The 21,788-nt window shown below is 55.4% G+C and overlaps 2 protein-coding genes across 2 annotated transcripts in view; one reads left to right on the top strand and one right to left on the bottom strand.

Moving 5' to 3' along the window:
• CCDC157 (coiled-coil domain containing 157) overlaps window positions 1-5,728 on the bottom strand; it is a 12,937-nt gene extending 7,209 nt beyond the window's left edge. Inside the window, exons 1-2 of the mRNA XM_010828869.1 lie at window positions 5,590-5,728; window positions 1,239-1,497 (exon numbers count right to left, since the gene is read on the bottom strand). Coding sequence (XP_010827171.1) covers window positions 1,239-1,486 — 248 coding nt within the window. The 5' untranslated portion in view covers window positions 1,487-1,497; window positions 5,590-5,728. The remainder of the gene's footprint in view (window positions 1-1,238; window positions 1,498-5,589) is intronic.
• A 70-nt stretch (window positions 5,729-5,798) lies between these two features.
• SF3A1 (splicing factor 3a, subunit 1, 120kDa) overlaps window positions 5,799-21,788 on the top strand; it is a 19,907-nt gene continuing 3,917 nt past the window's right edge. Inside the window, exons 1-11 of the mRNA XM_010828763.1 lie at window positions 5,799-5,983; window positions 10,063-10,184; window positions 14,441-14,648; window positions 15,743-16,000; window positions 16,974-17,048; window positions 18,056-18,206; window positions 18,574-18,767; window positions 19,605-19,722; window positions 19,978-20,163; window positions 20,846-20,967; window positions 21,067-21,312. Coding sequence (XP_010827065.1) covers window positions 5,921-5,983; window positions 10,063-10,184; window positions 14,441-14,648; window positions 15,743-16,000; window positions 16,974-17,048; window positions 18,056-18,206; window positions 18,574-18,767; window positions 19,605-19,722; window positions 19,978-20,163; window positions 20,846-20,967; window positions 21,067-21,312 — 1,743 coding nt within the window. The 5' untranslated portion in view covers window positions 5,799-5,920. The remainder of the gene's footprint in view (window positions 5,984-10,062; window positions 10,185-14,440; window positions 14,649-15,742; window positions 16,001-16,973; window positions 17,049-18,055; window positions 18,207-18,573; window positions 18,768-19,604; window positions 19,723-19,977; window positions 20,164-20,845; window positions 20,968-21,066; window positions 21,313-21,788) is intronic.

The following is a 21,788-nucleotide window of genomic DNA, read 5'->3' as shown; positions in this document are numbered from 1 at the left end:
CTCCTGTGTGACGAGCTGCTTCTGTGACAGCAGAGGCTGGAGGGAGAGAGGTAGGTCCCTCTCCTACCCTGAGTGAGGGGCTAATTTTAAGGTAAAGGGTGTTGGGGAGAGACGCAGGTATTTGCATGGGAACCTGGCTGTTTTAAAAGAAGACGAAGGAACTGTGTTTACAAGACAGACCGGGCAGAAAAGTGACTTTCGGTTGCTGCAGATATAGGAGGGCTGTCCAAACCCCCCGGGGCCTTGGGCAGGCAGGGACTGGGGGAGGGGGTGCTGAGCGCCTCCCAGCCATGCCCCTCTCTGGCCGAGGTGTCCTCCTCTGTGAATTGTGACAATGAATGAGCAGCCTGGGGGTGGGGTGGGGCAGGCAGAGGGTGGCCTGGACAGAGCGGCCAGGTGAGGGCTGGGAAGACATGTCAGCACCAGCTTCCCAGAAGGCCATGGGTAGACTAGGCTGTGCCTGGCAGGTAGGGCTTGACCCGTCCAGAAAGGAGTGGTGGGGCCTTCCTGGGAGAGGGTGCAGCAGCGGAGGAAGGGGGGTGTGTTCTGGGCTCACACCCCTTCAGCCCCTCATAGGGTCCCAGAAGTGCTTTCCCGCCCACAGCTCCTCTAGGCCTCTGAGTGGTTACCCTGGGGCTCTTTGTCCCCAGGCAGGTCATCCCCAAGCCACTGGGGTCCCCGCCTGTCGGCCCGTGACCTCGTTAGCATGCAAGGTTTGGAGCACGTGGAACCTGGGCTGCGGTCGCCAGGGAGTGGAGGCCGATGACCCTGCTAACGTGAACGACGCTGTAGAAGCCATGGTGCTGCGGGGGGGAGTCCAGTGACCTCTTCCCAGCAGGGCCAGGGTGTGGACAAGTGCACCCCGTGTCTGGTGCCGTGACACAGAGAAGGGACAGGATAGAGCCTGTGGTGGAGACTCTGAGCAGCAGACGTAGCATCCTCGGCGTGCAGAAACCCTAAGAGGCAGCTGGAGAAGCAGGTGGCGGAGCCGCGGTGCCACGTGGACCGACGGGGTGGCTGGCAACTCCCTGAAGATGGATGGTGAGACACGGCGCGACGCGGCATGTCGCGGGTGGAGCGGGTGCCGTGAGGGCCTGAGCTGACCTGTCCCTGGATGGCACGTACTCAAAGGTGATGGCTGTCACCGCCGGTGCTGGAGGGGGCTCCTGGGCTGCTGCTGGGCTTTGAGGGGCGGGGGCCGGCATCCTGCAGTGAGCAGGTTCCGGCGAGGCCCTCACCTGTCGATGACCAGCTCCAGCAGCACAGCGTGGGCCAGCTGCGTGAACTCGGGGTCACCCGGCACGTGGTCGTAGTGCTCCAGCAGGGCCACCATGTCCAGGTCACAGGCCGCACGGTCGGGGAACTTCCAGGAGGGGAAGCGCACGGGCCCGGCGCGGGAGAACACGTCGACAATGGCGCCCTGCAGGTCGGTAAGGTCCTTGCGCAGGCTGTCCATGCAGGCCGGGCTGCCCAGCAGGTGCGCCATCCTCGTGGCTCCTGAGGTGGGGCAGAGAGGGCCCCCCCGAGCCAGAGCTGCATGGCTGCTGCTGGGGGAAGCTTCTGGAAGCCCCAGAAAACCTGCTGAAATCCAACCTCAACAGCGGGGAGAAGTCTGATGCCTGGCCCCCTCGGGACCTGCTTGTGGGTGACCTCACAAGCCTCCCTCTCATCCGCCCCACCTCATGCCCATATGGCCGAGTCCATCGGTCCACAGCTCCTCTGAGGACCTGTGTGCCAGGCCCCTGCTAAATGCTGGGTGCCTAACAGCTGTGTTCCCAGGCAAGAATACTGGAGTGGGTTGTCATTTCCTCCTCCAGGGGATCTCCCCAACCCAGAGATCGAGCCCGAGTCTCTTGTGTCTCCTGCATCACAGATGGATTCTTTACCTCTGATCCACCGGGGAAGCCCATTTATTTTTATTTATTTATACAGCTGTGCAGGAGGATGTACCTGCTGGCCACCCCTCTCTGAGCAAAACCCTGGACAAGCTGCTGACAACTGAGAGAGAGCCGTAGCTATAGCATGACGGGGAGTGCTGGGCCACCCCTGGCCACTGTCTCCTGCTTGGGCTGCTCCTGCAGCTGCCAGCTGGGCCACGGGCCTACCCGCTGGAATCTGATCCACTTCTGCTATGGAGATCTGGGCCAAGCCTACCTGACCACGTTACACTGGCCGGCTGCCCCCCGGGACTCTCTCTGGCTCTGGGGAGAAAGGCCGCCCCTGGGTACACCCCTCCCCTTGTCCTCTCTCCGCTCCCGTCCCCTCCACTCCGCACACCATTGGCTACAAGTGGCAGTTCCCATGCGGGCACTCATTTCTGAACCTGTGCCCATCTGTTTCCTCTGAGTCACACCTCTCCCACTGCAGTGTGACCTGGCCACCTGGGCGGGGACCCTAGGGCCTGCCTGTACCCACAGGGGCAGGGAAACCCAGAGGGCCCCAGGGTAGTTCCTGAGGGCCAGCCAGCCTCCCAGAGGACTGGCCCTGTCCTCACGTCTCTACAGGTGTCTGTCCGTGGAGCTGGATGTCTGAGTGTGCCCGGCTCTTGGACCTGCCTGCCGGCTCTGGGGCTCAAGGTCAGATGCTCAGTTAGTGGCCTGGCTTCCCGTGTCCAGCCCTTCAGTCCCTGGGAGTAGATTAAGGGAGAGTGAGGGAGTGTGCACTCTGGGAGGGCTTCCTGGGAGGAGGTTGCCGTGGAAGAAGAGGGCTGCCCCAAGCGGGAGAAGCAGTGAGGGCTGCTGGCCTTGAGCTCAGGGCACTGCTGGCTCTGACCACGGGACCTGCTGGGTGTCACTCCCCAAATCCACCTCCTTTAAACAGATGAGGGAACTGAGGCTCTGGGAAGTTAGGGGGCTAGGCCGAGGTCACTCAGGGAGCTGGCATTCTTGCGTCCAACATCTCTGCTCTGACTTCAGGCAGTGCTGCTCTAGGAGTCTAAAAGAAATACTGTCTAAAGCACTGTCTAAAAGAAATACAATGCAAGCCACATACAGGACTGAAAATTCTATACTCGCCACATTAAAAAAAAAAGTAAAAAGAAAGAGGTAAATTAATTTTAATAACATACATTATTTAACTTAATGTACCGAAAATATCTCTTCAATGTGAAATCAGTATAAAGATATTGTCTCAAAAATCCAATGTGTATGTGACATGGACAGCACATCCCAATTTGGACCAGCCACCATTTTCAAATACAGCACCACATGGGTTGGTGGCTACTGCATTGGACAGAGCAGGGTAGGGGGTCAGATCCAGTGTTCAGTAAGCGGACAAAAAAAATGGTGATTGAGTACCTACTATGTGCTGGGCACTGTCTTTAAAGAATAGGGACAGAGCAGGGCACACAGCCCAGTCCACCAGCAAGAGCCACCTATGGCTGAGGGTCTCTGCAGGGAGTAAGTCATGGGTGTGACAGTACAGCAGTTCCACCCACAGGTGGGGTGATATAGGTGGAAATACATACAGGTCACACACACACAGGTCAACGTCCCACGTACGTATGTTGCCCTAGTGATGACGTCTCACGAGATATCACCCATGAGATGTTATGTCCCCAAAGGATGAGGCAGAAACAAATGGAAAAACTGACTGAAACATTCCGGTTTCCCTTCCTGGAACTGCAAGAAGGAAATAAATAAAGCAAGCAAGAAATCCCACCGTGGGAGGAGGGGTTCTCAGGAGGTAAAGGACCTGGAACTCAGGAGCTTGCTTGTGTAGACACAAAGACACAGTAACCTGTTCGCCCTCAAATAACTACAGTGTCCCTCTGGGGCCAGATGTTAGATCATGGTTCTTTTCTAAAAATATTTATTTATTTTTGACTCTCTAGTTGTGGCATATGGGCTCGGTAGCTGTGGCGGGTGGGCTTAGTTAGCCCCTTGGTATGTGGAGTCTTAGTTCCCCCATCAGGGATTAAACCTGCAACCCTTGAACTGGAAGGTGGATTCTTAACCACTGGACCACCAGGGAAGGCCCCAGATTCTGATCCTGATGAGCAGCAGCAAATGCCAAAGCAGCAGAATATACAAGAGGAGAACACAACACTGAAAAAACATCCGAGGTTACCCTACATCATTTCTTCCGAACAGCAGCAATTTGCACATATAAGCCTGGTTTGAGAACCACGTGTGTGTGTGTGTGAAGTGAAGGAGCACTGGACACAAGCTTTCTCCATCATTCGTGGGTCTTGAGGAGAACCCTCAGCCTGAAGCTTCCCTGCACTGCTTCTGAGGTCACACAAATGATGGCACTAACTGAGCCACCACTACCCTGGGGTGGGAGCAGCTGGTAACCTTGCCTCTCCATAGGTCCCTCAGCCCAAGGTGGATTTTAACCCACAGAGAGTGAAGGAACCTTTCCTTCACTCCTGTTCAACATTCAGATCCCTTCTTTGTCTTAAGCCCTGGGACCCTACCCCTCAGGTAAAGATTATGCCTACCTCCTGACCAGTGGGCTTCCCTGGTGGCTCAGACATCTGCCTGAAATGAGGGAGACCTGGGTTCGATCTCCGGGTCAGGAAGATCCCCTGGAGAAGGAAATGGCAACCCACTCCAGTACTCTTGCCTGGAAAATTCCATGGGCAGAGGAGCCTGGCATGCTACAGTCCATGGGGTTGCAAAGAGTCAGACACAATTGAGTGTTTTCACATATCCTGACCAGTGAACCCATGGAAATGCTTTGGAAACTCTAAACCCATCTATATAGCAGCGTCAGTCTCTGACTCAGGATTGCTAACTGCCTGGATACCCCGGGGGATACTGAAGGAATTCAGTGAAGACAAAGCAAGTAACTGCACTAGTAGAACAGTAAGAAAGGCCTGGGTTTGGATTCCCACTCCACCATGTAAATTGAGGATCTGTAAATGAGTTGCTCTGGGAAATAAATGATGGAATACATGTAGTGTTTGGCACAGAGTCTATCTAGCTCATGGTACATGTTCAATAAATCCTAACTATCGTTATAATTCAACGTTAACAGTAACACTAACATCAACCAGCTATGGTGTGAGAAAGAGACACGGGAGGAGACTTGGGAGGGCATCTTTTCCTGTCACTACCCCCGCCACACCCCCATTTCATCGGTGAAGAAATTGAAGTCCAGGCAAGGCTTCAGAGCCAGACACATTCTGGAGTTAGGAGGGAGGGGAGAGGGGAAAGGGAGGAGAAGCCCCCAGGAGGAGAAGCGAAAAGAGGGGGGTCGGGGTGTGCTAGGGGCGGGGAAGTGGCCCGCAGGGACCAACCTGCAGACGTGAGGGGTGGAGCCTAAAGGAGAAACCTAGATCTGAGTTGGTCCACCCGGTTCGAGGGCGGGACTATGGAAGGCGGGGGTGGAACTGGAAAAGACAGGACCTCGGGAAAAGGGACCAGTGGGAATTAGGGACTGAGACTTGGGAAGGGGTCTGGAGTACGTGGACCTGAAGCAAAGAGGAGCTTGGAAGAATAGGCAGGCGGAGATTTGGCCAAAGTGGGAGGCCAATGGGAGAGAACCCGGGACTTAGAAGGCGGGGTCGGAGGGAGAGGGGAAATGGCCTGGCAGAGTAAAGGAGGGGGGTCCGGGCGTTGGGGCGGGAGATGTAAAAAGTCTCACCAGTCTCCGGCGTCGCAGCCTCAGCCCCTGTGTCTGGCGGGTTCTTGGAACCGCCCCCAGGCGCTCCTGCAGCTCCGGTGATCCAGTGCAAAACCTAGCCCGGCTCCTTGACCGCTGCCATGGCAACGGCGTCTCGCTCGCGGGAAGGGCGGGAAGTGACGTCACGGAGAAGGGGCGGGTCCGGACGTGCGTCAGCATCGCCCCCTCGGCGACAATTCGGTCGGCTGCCGCCATCTTGAGAGCTTGTCGTACTGTTGGTGCGGGGAAGGCGCTTTGACGCCGCACCGCTCACCTACACCGAGGCGGACTGGCAGCCCTGAGCGTCGCAGTCATGCCGGCCGGACCCGTGCAGGCGGTGCCCCCGCCGCCGCCCGCGGCCACCGAGCCCAAACAGGTACGGCGAGGTCTGCACCTCCACCGGCCGCTTGAGCAGGCCTGGGCCCTCCCCTCCGACGCGGGCGCTCCTAACTCGTGCAGGAAGGAGCTGCCGCTTAGGAGGATTTCGGGGGACTCCAAGTCCCAAGAGGCAGCGCGCTTCCCGCCTGCCTTCGGCTAGCGGAAGAAGCCTTGTTAGAACCGTGGTTCTCAACCTTGAGGTCCGCGGACCAGCGGCACTTGGGTGGATTAGAAATGCTGATTTCCCACCCCAGATCTTCTGAAATCAGAATTTGCGTTTTTAATAAGATCCCACGGTGATTCATTAACGTTTGAGAAGCCCTGTTTAGCGCATCCTCCGGTCTTGTGTGGTTAATTGGGCCTTTGCCCTGGAGTCCCTAATTACCCAGCCTGCACGGTACATCTTTGAATGTTAACTCTCAGCGTTTGTTTTGTGCTTACTGTAAGCCCAGCACCGTGCCAGGCTACGATGTTAGCCAAATGAGTGAAGCACAGTTCGTGACTTAGGAAGGTCACGGACTAGTGGGGAGACAGATAAGAGAGAATACTTAGTAAATATATTTATCGTCTCAGTCACCGTAAATGATGCAGTTTCAGACAGCCCTTAAAAAGATTTCAATCAGCTAAGGAGGAAGACGGGGGTCAGTAATTGCAGAGTGATAAAGTACGGGTAGTAGGAATGAGGCAGGAATTCTTTTTGAACAACTATTTATTTTGTATCGGAGTATAGCTGATTATCAGTCCATTCTAAAGGAGATCAGCCCTGGGATTTCTTTGGAAGGAATGATGCTAAAGCTGAAACTCCAGTACTTTGGCCACCTCATGCGAAGAGTTGACTCATTGGAAAAGACTCTGATGCTGGGAGGGATTGGGGGCAGGAGGAGAAGGGGACGACAGAGGATGAGATGGCTGCATGGCATCACTGACTCGATGGACATGAGTCTGAGTGAACTCCGGGAGTTGGTGATGGACAGGGAGGCCTGGCGTGTTGCGATTCATGGGGTCGCAAAGAGTCGGACACGACTGAGTGACTGATCTGATCTGATCTGATAGCTGATTATCAGTGTTGTGGTAATTTCAGGTGAAAAGCAAAGGACTCAGCCATGCATATACACGTATCTGTTCTTCCCCAAACTCCACTCCCATGCAGGCTACCACTTGTGATATACAGTAAGTCCTTGTTGGTTATCCATTTGGAATATAGTGGTGTATACATGACCTTCCCAAACTCCCTAACTATTCCTCCCCCCTGGTAACCATAAATTTGTTTTCGAAGTCTGTTAGTCTCTTTTTGTTTTGTAAGTTCATTTATATCATTTCATTTTGGGAGGGATTGGGGGCAAGAGGAGAAGGGGACGACAGAGGATGAGATGGCTGGATGGCATGACTGACTCGATGGACGTGAGTCTGAGTGAACTCCGGGAGTTGGTGATGGACAGGGAGGCCTGGCGTGCTGTGATTCATGGGGTCGCAAAGAGTCGGACACGACTGAGCGACTGATCCGATCTGATCTAAGGGATGCCATACAGTACTTCTCCTTCTCTGACTGACTTCCCTCAGTATGCCACTGTGAGTCCATCCATGTTGCTGTGAATGGCATTATTTCATTCTTTTTAGTGGCTGAATAATATTCCATCATATATGTGTACCACATCTTCTTCTTCCGTTCATCTGTCGATGGATGTTTGAATGGTATTTGCTTCCGTGTCCTGTGCTGCCTGCTGTGCTTAGTTGTGTCTGACTTTGCAACCCCATGCACTGTAGTCCAGGCTTCTTTGTCCATGGGGATTCTCCACGCAATACTGAAGTGGGTTGCCATGCCCTCCTCCAGGGGTCTTCCCAACTAAGGGACCGAACCCAGGTCTTTTGCATTGCAGGTGGATTCTTTACTGTCTGAGCCACCAGGGAAGCCCAGGAATACTGCAGTGGGTAGCCTGTCCTTTCTCCAGGGGATCTTCCCAACCCAGGAATCAAACTGGGATCTCCTGCACTGCAGGCAGATTCCTTACCAGCTGAGCTCTCAGGGAAGCCCTTCCATGCTTGGCTATTTTAAACAGTGGAGGCAGCGATTCTAATCAACATTGCTTTGATGGGCTAGAGGAGAGCTTAAGGTAGGCGAAGCCCATGGGAGTGTAAGCTGTGTTCAGAAGGATGAATCAGTAGTTCACCAGGTAGGTGATGGGGCAGGCAAATACCATTCTGTATTCATTCAGCAAATTTATTTATTGAGCATATCCTATCTGTTGACCACTGCAAGTACCTCTGTAACCCTGGCATTTTCCCAGTATTTGGGGAAAAATAAGCCAGGTAAAGCCACTTAAGTGCAGAGATACTGAGGTCGGAATCAAACAGTGCCTCTGGTCAAGGGTAAAGAAGGTTAAAGCATGGAGTTGGGAAAGTGGTGCTTAAGAGCTGTATTACTGGGGATTTGAACTTTTCCTAGCAGGCTTTTGGGAGAAGAAGAACGGATGTAAGCTGGAAATTGACGTGTTTGTGTTGCAGAAATGGAGGTAGACAGTGATGTGGAGAATTGCTCAGAGGAACGATTGGTCATGTTATTTGAAAGACGAGGGCCTGGCCTACACTGTGGCTGGGGTGTGGGGCAGAGGGCACTGACATCACGAAAGATGAGATGCTGATGGTGCAGGCTCTCCTCTAAACCAATGCGTTGGAATCCCGGTTCTGTCACGTGGGCCTCTGCAGGGAGAAGTCTCCATTCCTCAGGTTGTCATCTGTAGAATGCCAGTAGTAAGAATCCTTAACATCACAGGGCTCTGTAAGGCTTATAGATGTAATATGCTTAAAGTGCTCAGAGAAGTATGTGGAACCTACTCTGTGCTTGAGAAGTGTTCCTTACCGCTGAATGTGGAGGTTGAGGAAAGGAGAAGAGACCCATGTTTCTGCCCTGGGTGACTGGAGGCACGGTTGGCTGTCCACGAGGAAGGTGGTTGGAGATGAAAGTGCCTGGGACCGTGGCTCTTACAGCTCTGTGGCCACGTGAGAGTGACGGGGGGCGTTGGTGTGGGCAGGATGGTGCGGCCTAGCGGTGCTGGGAAAGTGGGGGATGCGCTGTCAGTGCCTACTGAGGACAGTGTGAGTCTGAAAAGAGGACAGAATTTGGGAGACACTCACATTATAGGGCAGGGGGTGAAACGGGAGCCAGGAGGGAGACCTGGGTGGGACGGTGGGCAAGAGAGACAGGTGAGGATAGGGCCCAGGAGGTGAGGCTCTTGTGACGGGGTGGTCACTGGTCGCACGGCCAGATAACCACAGTAGTTGGCCGTAGGCTGTCTTTCTTGACTTTGACAAGAGCCCTTGATAGGAATGGGGATCAGGTGGGAGGTGAGGAAGTGGGGGCGACAAGCCTGAGGGCACACGGGCTGTTGAGCTACCAGGGGAGGGCTGGGGGAAGGTGGTAGCAGTCAGGAAGGTGAGGGCGGCGGAGAAGCTTTCTAACATGGGAGGCTTGGCCCTTTGTTAGAGGAGGAAGCTGTTGAGGAGAGAGTGTTGGAACTTATAGGGCAGTTAATGCTGAGCATTCCAGTGGTTTCACAGACCTCTTGAACGTTAAATGGTGGTTTAGACCGTAGAATGGGTGTCGAGGGAAACGGCATTCGAGGCAGGAGTGGCCAGCAAGGAGTTTCCCATTTGTTTATTCAGCAGACGGTGGTGAAATATCCTGTATTAGGCACATCCAAGGGTGTGGGGACACACACACGGCCTTCTGGATTCTGGTTTCTCAGAATGTGGTCAGATCGATGTCCCATCGTTCCCCCCGCCACACATCTGAGTCACCTGGACGCTTGGTGAAAATGCAGACTCCCAGTGTTGCAGAGGTGGTCCAGCGAGGGGAGCCAGGGAGGCCGCTGTTCTCATTGGTCCCTGGGAGAGTCCCGTGCACGCCCAGAGCTGTTGAGAGAAGTGGTTCTTCGGGAGCAGAGGTTCCGAACTTGAGGAGGTCGTGATGAATTGAATGGGAGAGAGTCTGTGTTCTCAGTAATATCCTAGAGGAGTTTAACGGTTGGCATTCGACACTAAGCCAGAGACTTAAAGGCCTTCCTTTTCCTGTTTTCACAGCCCACAGAAGAAGAAGCATCTTCAAAGGAGGATTCTACCCCATCCAAGCCCGTGGTGGGTATTATTTACCCTCCTCCGGAGGTCAGGAACATCGTTGACAAGACTGCCAGCTTCGTGGCCAGGTAACGTAGCTGCTCCTGCTCGCGTGGGTCACAGGTGGGTTTTAGCACAGAACTGAATTCTCACGAGGGTAACAGCTGGGTTTTGAGAGTGGCATTGTAGGCTTAGGCCTGTCAGCTCATTGGAGAGCACAGTATGGTGTGAGGTCGGCTGTGGGCAGGACTGGCATCTCTAACATGGTCTGGCGGTGGCAGAGGACAGGCCCACCCAGCTCCAGCGTCACCAAGAACCTGTGCTTCCTAACCAGGCCTGAAGAAGTGCCTGGAAGACTGTTTTGTCAGAGATGTGTGTCCGTTCTGAGCTGCTGGCCTGAGGAAGACAGAACAGGGAGTAGACAGTCTCATGGAGCAAGGACTGCATTCCTGACCCAGCTGCAGAATGGAATAGCATGCCCCCCACAGAGTTACTGAGGCCGGAGAGGGGACCGGGTGCAGTTTGGGTGCATCGTGTAGCTGTCAGCCCAGATGGCGTGGAAGTCAGCTGGATTTCCTCTTGTCCCTCCCCATTATACTTGAGCACACCCACGCTTCCTCAGATGGAGTCTCCTTGATGGCCACTTGACTCCAAAGGTCAGCCATCCCTGGTGTAGTGCATTTCGAGTATTCCTTTGGCAGCCAGCAGGCCATGTCCAGCCTTCAGATCTTTTGTTCGTTCTCAGTGATTTCTCTAACTTTTGAATTGGTTGTCACTGCTTAGAAATGAGATTGCACCATAAGTCTGGATTTCTGGCTGCTGCTAAATTGGACGGTTGCTTGCATGGAAACGGTAGCCAGCCTCGAGCAGAGCGCTGCCCGCAGTCAGGCCCGCGCTTTCCAGGGAACCACATCTTGACCCTGGGACAGTGTCCCCGTCTAGGAGTGGGCTAGCTTTGGTTTAAGGCAAAAACATCATTGAGTAGACGGGTCCTTCCTTTCTCAGCCTCCTTATGAAATGAAACATAGAAAGAGGCTCCTCTGGTGTCTTTCACTGTGTCAGGCTCCGTGTAAATTAACCTTCCACATTTCCAAGGCTTTGATTAACCTGGATACTGGGCTGAAACGGCTCTGTGCCTGATTAAACATTATGGGGCCATGTCTGACTTAGGGCAGCAGGTATTGCACGCATAACTTTAATATCTCATAGCAACACTCATTCTTCCCCTTTTCCCCGGGTATTCTGAAGACAATAAACAGCAAGAAGATGTTAGAGGACGAATCACCGGTCTCACAGCCAGAATAGTTTCTACCAGCTGTTTTTGCTTTCTCCTGTCCTCCTGGGTCTTGGCGTCCTTTTTTAGGTCCTTGTACTGGTGGAGGTACTCTCACACCCTGCTTTCTCCCATCCGCCGGTGCTGAGCGTTCTCCTGGGTCGCCCCTGGTCTGCCGCCTGCTCCTCTCCGGAGAAGACGCGCCATGTGCGGCGTTGGCCTTCCTTGACCTGACCCACTCCTCTGTGTCTTCCTTGGAGGTTGTTCGAGCATTTCAGTTTGGCGCATAAAGCTGGGAGGAAGTCTTTTCCTAGAAGAAAACTGTGTGGCACATTGCTGGCCGAAAGAGCATTTTAAAATATTTCTTAAACATTTTGCCAAACGGCTTTCCAGTCATTTTGTGCCAACCACAGAAATAAGAATTCTTTCCAAGTTCCCTTAATAATAAATTTGTACGTCCGCATCTCTAGATCTTGACTTTGACTCCTCTCTGACTCTTGGCGACCCCCTGGACTGTAGCCCACCAGGCTCCTCTGTCCACGGGATTTTCCAGGCAAGAATACTGGAGCAGGTTGCCATGCCCTACTCCAGGGGAGCTTCCCGAACCAGGGGTTGAGCCTGTGGCTCCTGCCCTGCCTCCTACGTTGCAGATGGATTCTTTACCGCTATGCCACGTGGGAAGCCCCAATTGCCTCGGAGGCGTTTCTGAAGTCTGTGGACTTGCTTTCGTTAGTGTTGCCGTGAAGGGACAGGTCAGCTTCTCGGGCTGGGTTCAAGCAAACGTGCAGGACCCTCTGCTTTACTTGTGTGGGGTTCACGTGTATTGAGTGAGTAAAATTCACCAGGCCAGTGTGGTTTTCCAAAAGGAGTTTTTTCTCTCTAGGTTTGGTTTTCCCTTCCCTGCATTTTCCTGTCAAGAAACTGAAGTGGAAATTACCCTTAAAAAGTCCCACCAGCTGGGTTGAGTCAGACTCATGTTTTTTTTTTCCTGCTGAAATCTATTCCTTATGTTAGAGAATATAATTCTAAACATAAGTGAGTGAAGTCACTCAGTCGTGTCCAACTCTTTGCGACCCTGTGGACTGTAGCCCACCAGGCAAGAATACTGGAGTGGGTTGCCATTTCCTTCTCCAGGGGATCTTCCCAACCCAGGGATCGAACCCAGGTCTCCTGCATTGCAGGCAGACGCTTTAACCTCTGAGCCACCAGGGAAGCTAATTTAAAGCAACAGAGTAGCTTGGAATAAGCATGCCTGTCCTCTCGTCATTTTATATTTCAGATCGTTACCAGATGTGAGGTTATGGCTTAGGAGTTGGTGGTAGAGAAGACAACCAGAGCCCCTTTTTTAGCAGCCCTTTGGGTGGCAGCCTTGTTTAGCCGTATTTAAGTGGACGTCGACCTTGTGTGGTTCACATTATTTTACGGTGGGGGGAACCCTTCGTCCTCGAGCATGGGCTTCAGCTGGGCTAGCACACTGTCACACCCAGACCTCGCGGTGTTAGTCACACCGCCGAGTGTGACCAGAACTTGCGGAGGAGCTAGCCGGGGTGTTGATGACCGCGGCCGCCGAGGTTGCTAAGGTGGGGCACAGCATTGCCTGCACCCCGCCTCCTCTTCAGGTGACCGGGCCGGGGCGTGGAAGTCTGAGGACGGGGGGCGGACTGGCTGCCCCCAGCCTCTGGAGCCGCCCCTTGGTGTGTCTGGGGCGCTCTTGAGAGCAGGGCTCTGGCCGGAGGAGTAAGGGAGGCCCCACAGCCGTCTCCTGGCTCCCAAGTCACCTCTCCTGTTCGTAGGGCAGCCCCTTCCAGCCTTCAGAGCAGTAACAGGCCCTGGGGTGTTCAGGCCTGTGTGGTTCAATAGACTTTGGCTTCTCGTTCACTTATCAGTTTTCTCAATACTTCAGAGTAGAGAGAGAAGGTGGTATTTAGCCGTATTTTACCGTGGGAAATTGAGTCAAAGAGATGTTCAGTAACTTGGTAAGTCAGTAGTGAACCCCAAACTTGAACACATCCATATCTTGTGTCTTTAAGGTGAGTGCACTTTCTAACTGATAACGGGTATTGTGGATGTGTGACACCTTGAAATGTTACTGTTGGGACTCTATTAAAAAATCAGGGTTCCCTATACATCACGAGAGGGACGTTTTTCATTCTGAGGGTTTAAAGGCATACACACTGGGGACATAGGGTGTGTGTGGGAAACTCCGCCAGATACAGAGAGACGGGCCTCCCTGACGTCACGTCACTGTCCTGAGTGTGCTTTACGCAGCAGCTCGGACCCCGGGCCCTGGAGAGCAGTGTTTCCTGTATGAGTCCACCCAGTAGTAAAGGAGGTGATTATAGCCGTTACTTGGACAAGGTGTTAAACCCTGTTCACATTTTCTTTTTTTTTCCATCCTTGCTGGCTAGAGGCCAGCATCTCAGTTTAGTGTTAACACATCCTTGATGCCTCACAAGCACTCAGTCATCCTGCTTTTCGACTAAGAACTGCTTTCAGTCTCAGCAAACTTTGAACTGAACTTGAACCATGCCATGCTGCTTTGATTTCATTGTATTGACTCGTATGATGCCTTTTGTTAGCAAAGCCATAGTGACTTCTATTTGAAGTAGTAACATATGCCTTCCTCCCCCTGTTGCCCCCTTCCCCCCCGCAGCACCCCCCACTGCCCACCCCCCCCCAGAGCCCTCTGCAGTGCAGTGAGAGCGCGTGGAGTCCTAACCCCTAGACGCCGGGGGATTCTCATGCCTTCCTTTGAAAGTATTTTTTTCGAAGTGAATACATTTTATTAGAAGGGCGCTAGTGAGCCGGTTTTAGAGCTGGCGAGACCGGCAGAGGTGCTGCAGGAATGACGGAGGTCTGAGGCCCTGGGGTCGCTGGGGCCTGCGTGGGCTGCGGGGGCAGGGGCGCCGGCCGCTGACGCCAGGAGTCTCGGGGAGGTGACCTGCTGTGCCAAGGGAGGGGCCCGTTCGAGTGGTGGGTGGTGGCAAGAATGGGATTTGAGTGAGCCGTATCCTGGTCCAAGCACTTGAAAGGGCTGGGGTATCGATGCTTCTCTTTTTTCCCTTTTTCTAGAAATGGACCTGAATTTGAAGCGAGGATACGACAGAACGAGATCAACAACCCCAAGTTCAACTTCCTGAACCCCAACGACCCTTACCATGCCTACTACCGGCACAAGGTCAGCGAGTTCAAGGAGGGCAAGGCTCAGGAGCCCTCGGCCGCCATCCCCAAGGTCATGCAGCAGCAGCAGCAGGCCTCCCAGCAGCAGCTGCCCCAGAAGGTGGGAGCCCGCCCTGCACCTCACTGCCCTGGGGCTGGGGGAGGGAGACAATGAACTGCTGTCCACACCCCGCAGCCACACGGGCAGGAACGTGAGGCCTCTGTCTGCATCTTACAGAGGTGGATGCTGAGCCTCACACAGCAGAGGGTTGCTGACAGTTGGCGTTGGCTGAATGCCTGTCCAGCTCTGTGCTCAGAGCTTTGGCAGCCTTGTCTCACTGGTGCCTCACGGGCTGCGTGAGGAGGCCAGTAAAATGACCCTTTTTCAGACGAGGACTCTGAGGCTCAGGGAAGCACAGTCTACCATGGCCACGGAGTCAGGACCCTAAAGTCCAGGCTCCCAGTGCCTGCTCCTTGCCTGACCGTGGCGTCGGGGCAGTGCCACGGCGTGGCTTGTGGACCCCTTCTTGTGTGTCCCTCTCTCCTGTCTCACTTCCCGGGGCCCCTCTGTGTGGCCTGTCCTCATACCCTCGTAGCACTGGGGAGGACTCGGGCTGTCAGTGAGGACACATTTTGCCTGCTGTGTGGACCTGGACTGGGCCTTTCTCTTTGCTCCCTCCCGAGCCATGGTGACAAAGGCCACCCCTTGTGTTACTGTGGGAAATAAAGGTTGGAGAAGGTTCTGAGACCTTGCATTGCAATTGATTACTCCTGGTGCCTCAGGCAACCTCAGTTTCCTCATCTGTAGAAAGAATTCCCAGTACTTGTGTCCACTCATGGTTCGTGTGGAGGTCAGATGAGGGGTCCTCTGCACATGTGTAGGGCTTCCTACATCCTCTGTCCCCCTTGGGTGGGATTTAATAAACTATCCCTGTTGGATCTTCTGCCACCCAGTTTTGGTCCTCAGTTTCAGGGCAGCAGGGGACATGCAGAGAGACACGGTTCTCACTCAGAAAGCCACTCAGGAGCTGAGGCCACCCTTGGCCGAGACATCGATGCTCTTTGAGTTGGGCTTCTCTCCCTCCACGTGCTGGGGCATGCATGTGATTAACAGAGGAGTAGAGAGCCATGCCGTCCTCTGGTGGTGCGAGCCTGCCCTGTCTCTGGAGCCAGTCCACCTCTTGCCTCTCGCCTCACATTCCCTTTGCATCTTAGGTTCAAGCCCAAGTGATACAAGAGACCATTGTGCCCAAAGAGCCCCCTCCTGAGTTTGAGTTCATCGCAGACCCCCCTTCCATCTCAGCCTTCGACCTGGACGTGGTGAAGCTGACAGCTCAGTTTGTGGCCAGGAATGGGCGCCAGTTTCTGACCCAGCTGATGCAGAAAGAGCAGCGCAACTACCAGTTTGACTTCCTGCGCCCGCAGCACAGCCTCTTCAACTACTTCACGAAGCTGGTGGAGCAGTACACCAAGGTGCCTGGGCGGGGCCCCGGGGGAGAGCACGCTGTCGCCAGTGATGGCTCTCCTCCATCCTTGGACTTGAATGGCCTTGGACAGCCATTCAAGTCACCAGACCCGAGGGTTATTACAGTATCAAGTTTAAGTGAGCCCTGGGTTAACTTCCCCTAGCGGGCTGCTTCCAGGGTTAACTGCTTCCTGTTCCTTCTCCCTCAGAACCTGGGTATGGACATTTAGCACTCTAACCTGAGGGCGCTGGTGTGTCTCTGGACTCGGGAATTCCAGGAACAGATCTGTTCTTGGGGAAGGGGGACAGGGAGGGTGGAGTGGGGCTGAGCCGCTTTGCCAGTGAGGGTGGGTACGGTTGGGCCGGTTGGAAAGAGTGGCTCTTTTACACGAGGCCACCATTTGCTCTCTTAGCAAATAAGCTTTGAGTGCCAGGCGCTGTTCCAAGCTCTGGGTATGTAGCAGTGAACTGAAGACAAAAATCTCTTGTCTTTGTGGAGACTGGTCTAGCGAGGGGGCAACAACTAAGCGCAGCGTTAGTGTGTGTCAGATGGTGATAAACACTGTGGATAAAATGCTACAGAGAAAGCAGGGCATGGAAGTCCAGGGAGGGGGAACCTGTGGGCTGCAGTCTTCAGCATGGTCACTGGGGATCCTGGGGGCCTGTGCAGAAGCGTAAGGGCAGATCCGCCCCGGGGTAGTCACTGCATGCTGACGGTGTGCATGGTGATCTGCTGGTGCTTTTACTTACTCCCTGCTAATCCTCGCAGCCTTTTACGTTGATAACGCCACCTTTAAGTGGCGGCGTCACCGTTTTGTAGAAGCAAACCAAGGTACGGGGGTTAAGTACCTTGCCTAGGGTCGCCTAGTCAAGTGCAGCTGAGGTTGGCCCTGTCATCCCGTGCTCTCCTCTCTCCTCCGCAGGCCGCTCTGTCCCATGTTGTGCTGCACTAACAGGTGCTTTAACTCTTCCGTGTTTCAGATCTTGATTCCACCCAAAGGCTTATTTACCAAACTCAAGAAGGAGGCAGAGAACCCCCGAGAAGTTTTGGACCAGGTAAACTGAATTTCTTCCTTTCTTCCTTTTTAATAGTTTTGCTTATTTGTGGCTGTGCTGGGTCTTTGTTGCTTTGTGCGGGCTTCCGCTGGTTGTGGTGAGTGGGGGCTGCTCTTCAGTGCGGTGTGTGGGCTTCTCGTGTTGCGGAGCACAGGCTCTGGACACGTGGGCTTCAGGAGATAGAGCACACGGGCCCTCGAGTGCTCGGGCTTAGCTGCTCTGAGGCATGTGGAATCCTCCCAGATCAGGGTTCCAATCCATGTCCCCTGCATTGGCAGGTGTGCCACCAGGGAAGTCCTAAACTGAGTTTCTTACAACCAGTTACTGATCGCACAAGTTACAGTGTGTGGGTTCTGCTGTGTGTTTGGAAATGGTCTCTGAATCGGCCCCTTGTTATGCTCCAGGCACAGTCGTGGTGGGAAGAAGGGCATTGAGGCTGCAAAGAGCAAAGAAACCTGGGTTCTCTGGTCCCTAACTTGCCACTCTTCTCTTCTCTTCTCTCAGTCTCCGGTTTTTTTCTTTTGCTAGAAGCCAGCTTTTGAATGGGTTCTTGGGCAACAATTGCCTTTTGAAGTCTGGTTTACAGAGTCAGGAGACCAGGCATGTTGATCTGGCTGTTCTGGGAGGCTGCTTGAAGCCTTCGGTTTTGCAGGCTGTCAGGCAGCCGCGGCTCCTGTGGGCACGTGGTTGTCACACAGACTTCCTGGGAGGGAGGAGTTTGCTCGCCACCCGCCAACTCAAGCAGAAAACTTTGAGGTTCTAACAGAGAGCTGCCCTTGGGGTCCAGACAGAGGTCTCTGGCATTCAGATTTTCATCCTGTCCAGACTCTGGGCCTGGCTGAAACCAGATGCAGATTCCATAGTCTGCTCCAGGAAGTCCCTCTGGTGGGCAGAGCAGCCTCCTGTTCTGAAGGAGACGCTGGCTCTGGTGAAGGCCCTGGAGGTGACAGCCTCCTTGGGAGCCGACCCTGATTCAGCTCAGCACTGTGCCGTTCCCCTCCCTTCAGGTGTGTTATCGCGTGGAGTGGGCCAAGTTCCAGGAGCGTGAGAGGAAGAAGGAGGAGGAGGAGAAGGAGAAGGAGCGGGTTGCCTACGCTCAGATCGACTGGCATGACTTCGTGGTGGTGGAAACAGTGGACTTCCAACCCAACGAGCAAGGTCGGTCTGTGACTCCTGTTGGCAGAGCCAGGAGCTTGGCGCCATCGTCCTGGGAGAGCGGGCCAAGCTGTCCCCGGGGATCGGGAGGATCCCGGGGAGTGGGCCAGGCTGTCCCCAGGGAGCAGGAGGATCCCGGGGAGGCTTCTGTCTCCTCCCTGTTTCCAGAAGACTTCGGTCCTCCTGCTGCCCCAGTTACACGCAGTTCAACAGATAGCATTGTGCGCGGCCCTGGGTGGGCCTCTGGGGGTGGGAGAGAGACCAGGCGGCCCCAGCCCTGAGAGCCGACGGCATGGGGCGGGCCGCCCGACAGGCCTCTGATGGGAGTGTCTGCGGAGCCCTCCCTTGACTCCTGCTCGCCCTCTGCCAGGGAACTTCCCCCCGCCCACCACCCCGGAGGAGCTGGGGGCCCGGATCCTTATTCAGGAGCGCTACGAGAAGTTTGGGGAGAGCGAGGAGGTCGAGATGGAGGTTGAGTCCGATGAGGAGGACGAGAAACAGGAGAAGGCGGAGGAGCCTCCGTCCCAGCTGGACCAGGACACTCAAGTACAAGACATGGACGAGGTGCGCTCCTGGGGGGCCTGGAGTGACTCTTTCCTGGAGCCAAGGGCAAGGGGGTGCGCTCCTCTGAGTGAGTGTGCCAGTCCCCTCTTGACGCCTGAGAGGAGGCCTGGGTCCTGAGTAAGGCGTCCCTTTTTCCAGCTCGGGCAACAAAGGTCCCTTCGTAGGCGAGGCTCCGTGAGCCGTGCCGGCTTGTTTGGTGACCGTCCTCCTCTGCCCAGAGGCCCCGCTCACTACCGCCCCCAGGCTGGCTCTCCTTAGGGAACCCTCTGTGCCGGATACTTGGATGCTTTTGAGCCTAGGCCCAAACGATCAGCAGTTTCCAGAGCTTTTCTGACTGTAGCTTGTGCTTCCTCTGGGCGCCTCTGCCCCTTCGAGCCAGGCCTCCCCGCAGGCTTAGAGTCTCCAGAGCCAAGCCACTTTCCTCCCCTCGGAAAGAATTGTGTGCAGCCTGAGAAGAAAGGCCCACGTGTCTGTGGGAATTGACTTTTTCTCTCCCTCCCAGCATTGCTCTGTGCATGGCTCCCATTGAGCGCTGACTTGCCCCCCATGGCCCTCCCCAGCACGTTAAGTGCCGTTGGCCTCCTGGGACTGCCTGGTGCCAGCTGCTGGAAATGCCTGGGCAGAGTGTCAGCACCACAGCCCCCAGCGCTGCCATTCAAGCTGTGAGGAAGCTGCCTGGCCTGCTGCCGGCTGGCCCCGGCTGCCCAGGGAGCTTAGCATGGGGATGCTGGCCGGCAGGGGCCTCGGCTGCTTGCCACCCTGCGAGCTGCCAGGCTCGGCTGCAGGGAGGTGGCTTCTTGTTCCTGCTCTGAGTCACGCCACTGCCTTGCTTTTCAGGGTTCGGATGATGAAGAAGAAGGGCAGAAAGTGCCGCCACCCCCGGAGACACCCATGCCACCTCCTCTGCCCCCAACTCCAGACCAGGTTATTGTCCGGAAGGACTATGACCCAAAAGGTGGGTACCGTTTTTCTGCCTCGTGTTTCTCAGACCTGTGTTTGTTTCCAGGATGGGGGCTTGTCATAAGGCATTGGGAGCCCCTGTGTCGTGGGCCCCACAGCAGGGCGTGGGACTTGGTCGTCTGTGGTGCCCTGGCTCAGCGTACAGGGCCTGGGAAAGCATGGCACTGCGTGGGCAGTGCAAGAATGAAGCAGCACCCTCTTAACCCAGGCTGCCACCCAGGTTCTCACTCGGCCCTCTGTTGCCTTTCAGCTTCCAAGCCTCTGCCTCCAGCCCCCGCTCCCGATGAGTATCTTGTGTCCCCCATTACTGGGGAGAAGATCCCTGCCAGCAAGATGCAGGAGCACATGCGCATTGGGCTTCTCGACCCCCGTTGGCTGGAGCAGCGGGATCGCTCCATCCGTGAGAAGCAGAGCGATGACGAGGTGTACGCGCCAGGTGAGGTGGGGTGTTCCCCACTCGGACCACACCCCTCCTTTGACTCAGCCCTAATTCACTTTGGCCCATTGGGATCTCTTAAGTTAATAGTCAACTTGCTTTAATCAAATGCAGAAAGCTTTGAGGTCAGCAGGAGCTTTTGAGGATAGGTGTGGTCTAGGAAGCTACAAAAGAACCGCCTGTTTTCTAGAAACCCTGCAGAGGCGGGCACCCGAGGTGGGTGGCGTGTGCCCGTCGGCATCCTGGAGCAGGATCTGACTGCAGCCGGGAGGGGTGCTCACTCCCAGGCCATCTTGGAGTGGAGGCTGTGGTGGTTGGAGGGCGCTGTTGGTCCCTTGATTGTGAGAAGCAGCCCTACAGGGAGGGAGCAGACTGTCCCGGAGGCTGGAGACCCCTCTTCTAGAGTCCGGGCTCTTCTCCTTGCCACGCTGCTCATGTGGCTCTGTCCTCTCAGATGCCTTTCGTTAAGTCGGGGTTGGACACGCTCCGGTTTCCAGGCCTAGTGCTCATCAGGCGGCCTTCCCCAGGCTCAGAGGGCTGGCACGAGGCACTGGGACCCACAGACAGCTGTGTCCCGTAAGAACAGCCTCCACCTGCACCGACTGAGCCGCCGTCCTGTCGGCCGGGCACCGGGTTTAGTTTTCCTCTCTGTTGCCCGCCTCTGTTGTCTGGGTCTGTCCAGGTCTGGATATCGAGAGCAGCTTGAAGCAGCTGGCCGAGCGGCGTACAGACATCTTTGGTGTGGAGGAAACGGCCATCGGTAAGAAGATCGGCGAGGAGGAGATCCAGAAGCCGGAAGAGAAGGTGCGGCTCGGTGACTGCCACCACCTTTCCTGTTGCCAGCACCCCCACTTGCGCTTAGTTCCGGGAGCCCTGACCAGTGTGGCTTCGCCTCCCGTGCAGGTGACCTGGGACGGCCACTCTGGCAGCATGGCCCGGACCCAGCAGGCCGCCCAGGCCAACATCACCCTCCAGGAGCAGATTGAGGCCATCCACAAGGCGAAGGGCCTGGTGCCGGAGGATGACACCAAAGAGAAGATCGGCCCGAGCAAGCCCAACGAGATCCCCCAGCAGCCGCCGCCGCCGTCCTCAGCCACCAACATCCCCAGCTCGGCCCCGCCCATTACGTCGGTGCCCCGGCCGCCCGCGGTTAGCCTGCAGCCACCCCGGACGGGTCCCTGGAGCTGGGTTCCCCGGGTTGGACAGTGCCGGCTCAGGGCAGCGGTCTCATAGGAGCCTGAGGGCAGAATGGGTCAAATCAAGAGAAAAGAACCCTTTAGTTAGAAGTGGGAACCTCCAGGCTGGCCTTCCATTTGTGTGGAAGGGCTGGAACCGGGAGGGAGGCGGGTGGCGAATGTGAGAAGCAGGCTTGGGTCGGGGGGCCGGGAGGACTTAAGGGGCCTTGGAGGACCGCTGGCCTGACTCTGGTGGACTGAGTCAAGGGCAGTCTCCTCAGTTTCTCTCTCAGTGGGTGGAGTCCCAAGCGGCAAGAATGTCGCCCTGGGTCTCTCTCCGTGTGGTTTGTGGTTCTGTCAGGGCCCCGTGTGAGGCTGCGCTCTTAGCCCCAGGCTATCCAACGCTGTCCCCAGAGGCTGCAGGGGGTCGGCTGCCGGCTGGTGTGGCGC

The sequence above is a fragment of the Bison bison genome, unplaced genomic scaffold (assembly GCF_000754665.1).
Source record: "Bison bison bison isolate TAMUID 2011002044 unplaced genomic scaffold, Bison_UMD1.0 scf7180017864495, whole genome shotgun sequence".
Taxonomy (NCBI): domain Eukaryota; kingdom Metazoa; phylum Chordata; class Mammalia; order Artiodactyla; family Bovidae; genus Bison; species Bison bison.
The sequence above is the reverse complement of the archived record's forward strand: the minus strand, read 5'-3'. Positions and strand labels throughout refer to the sequence as shown.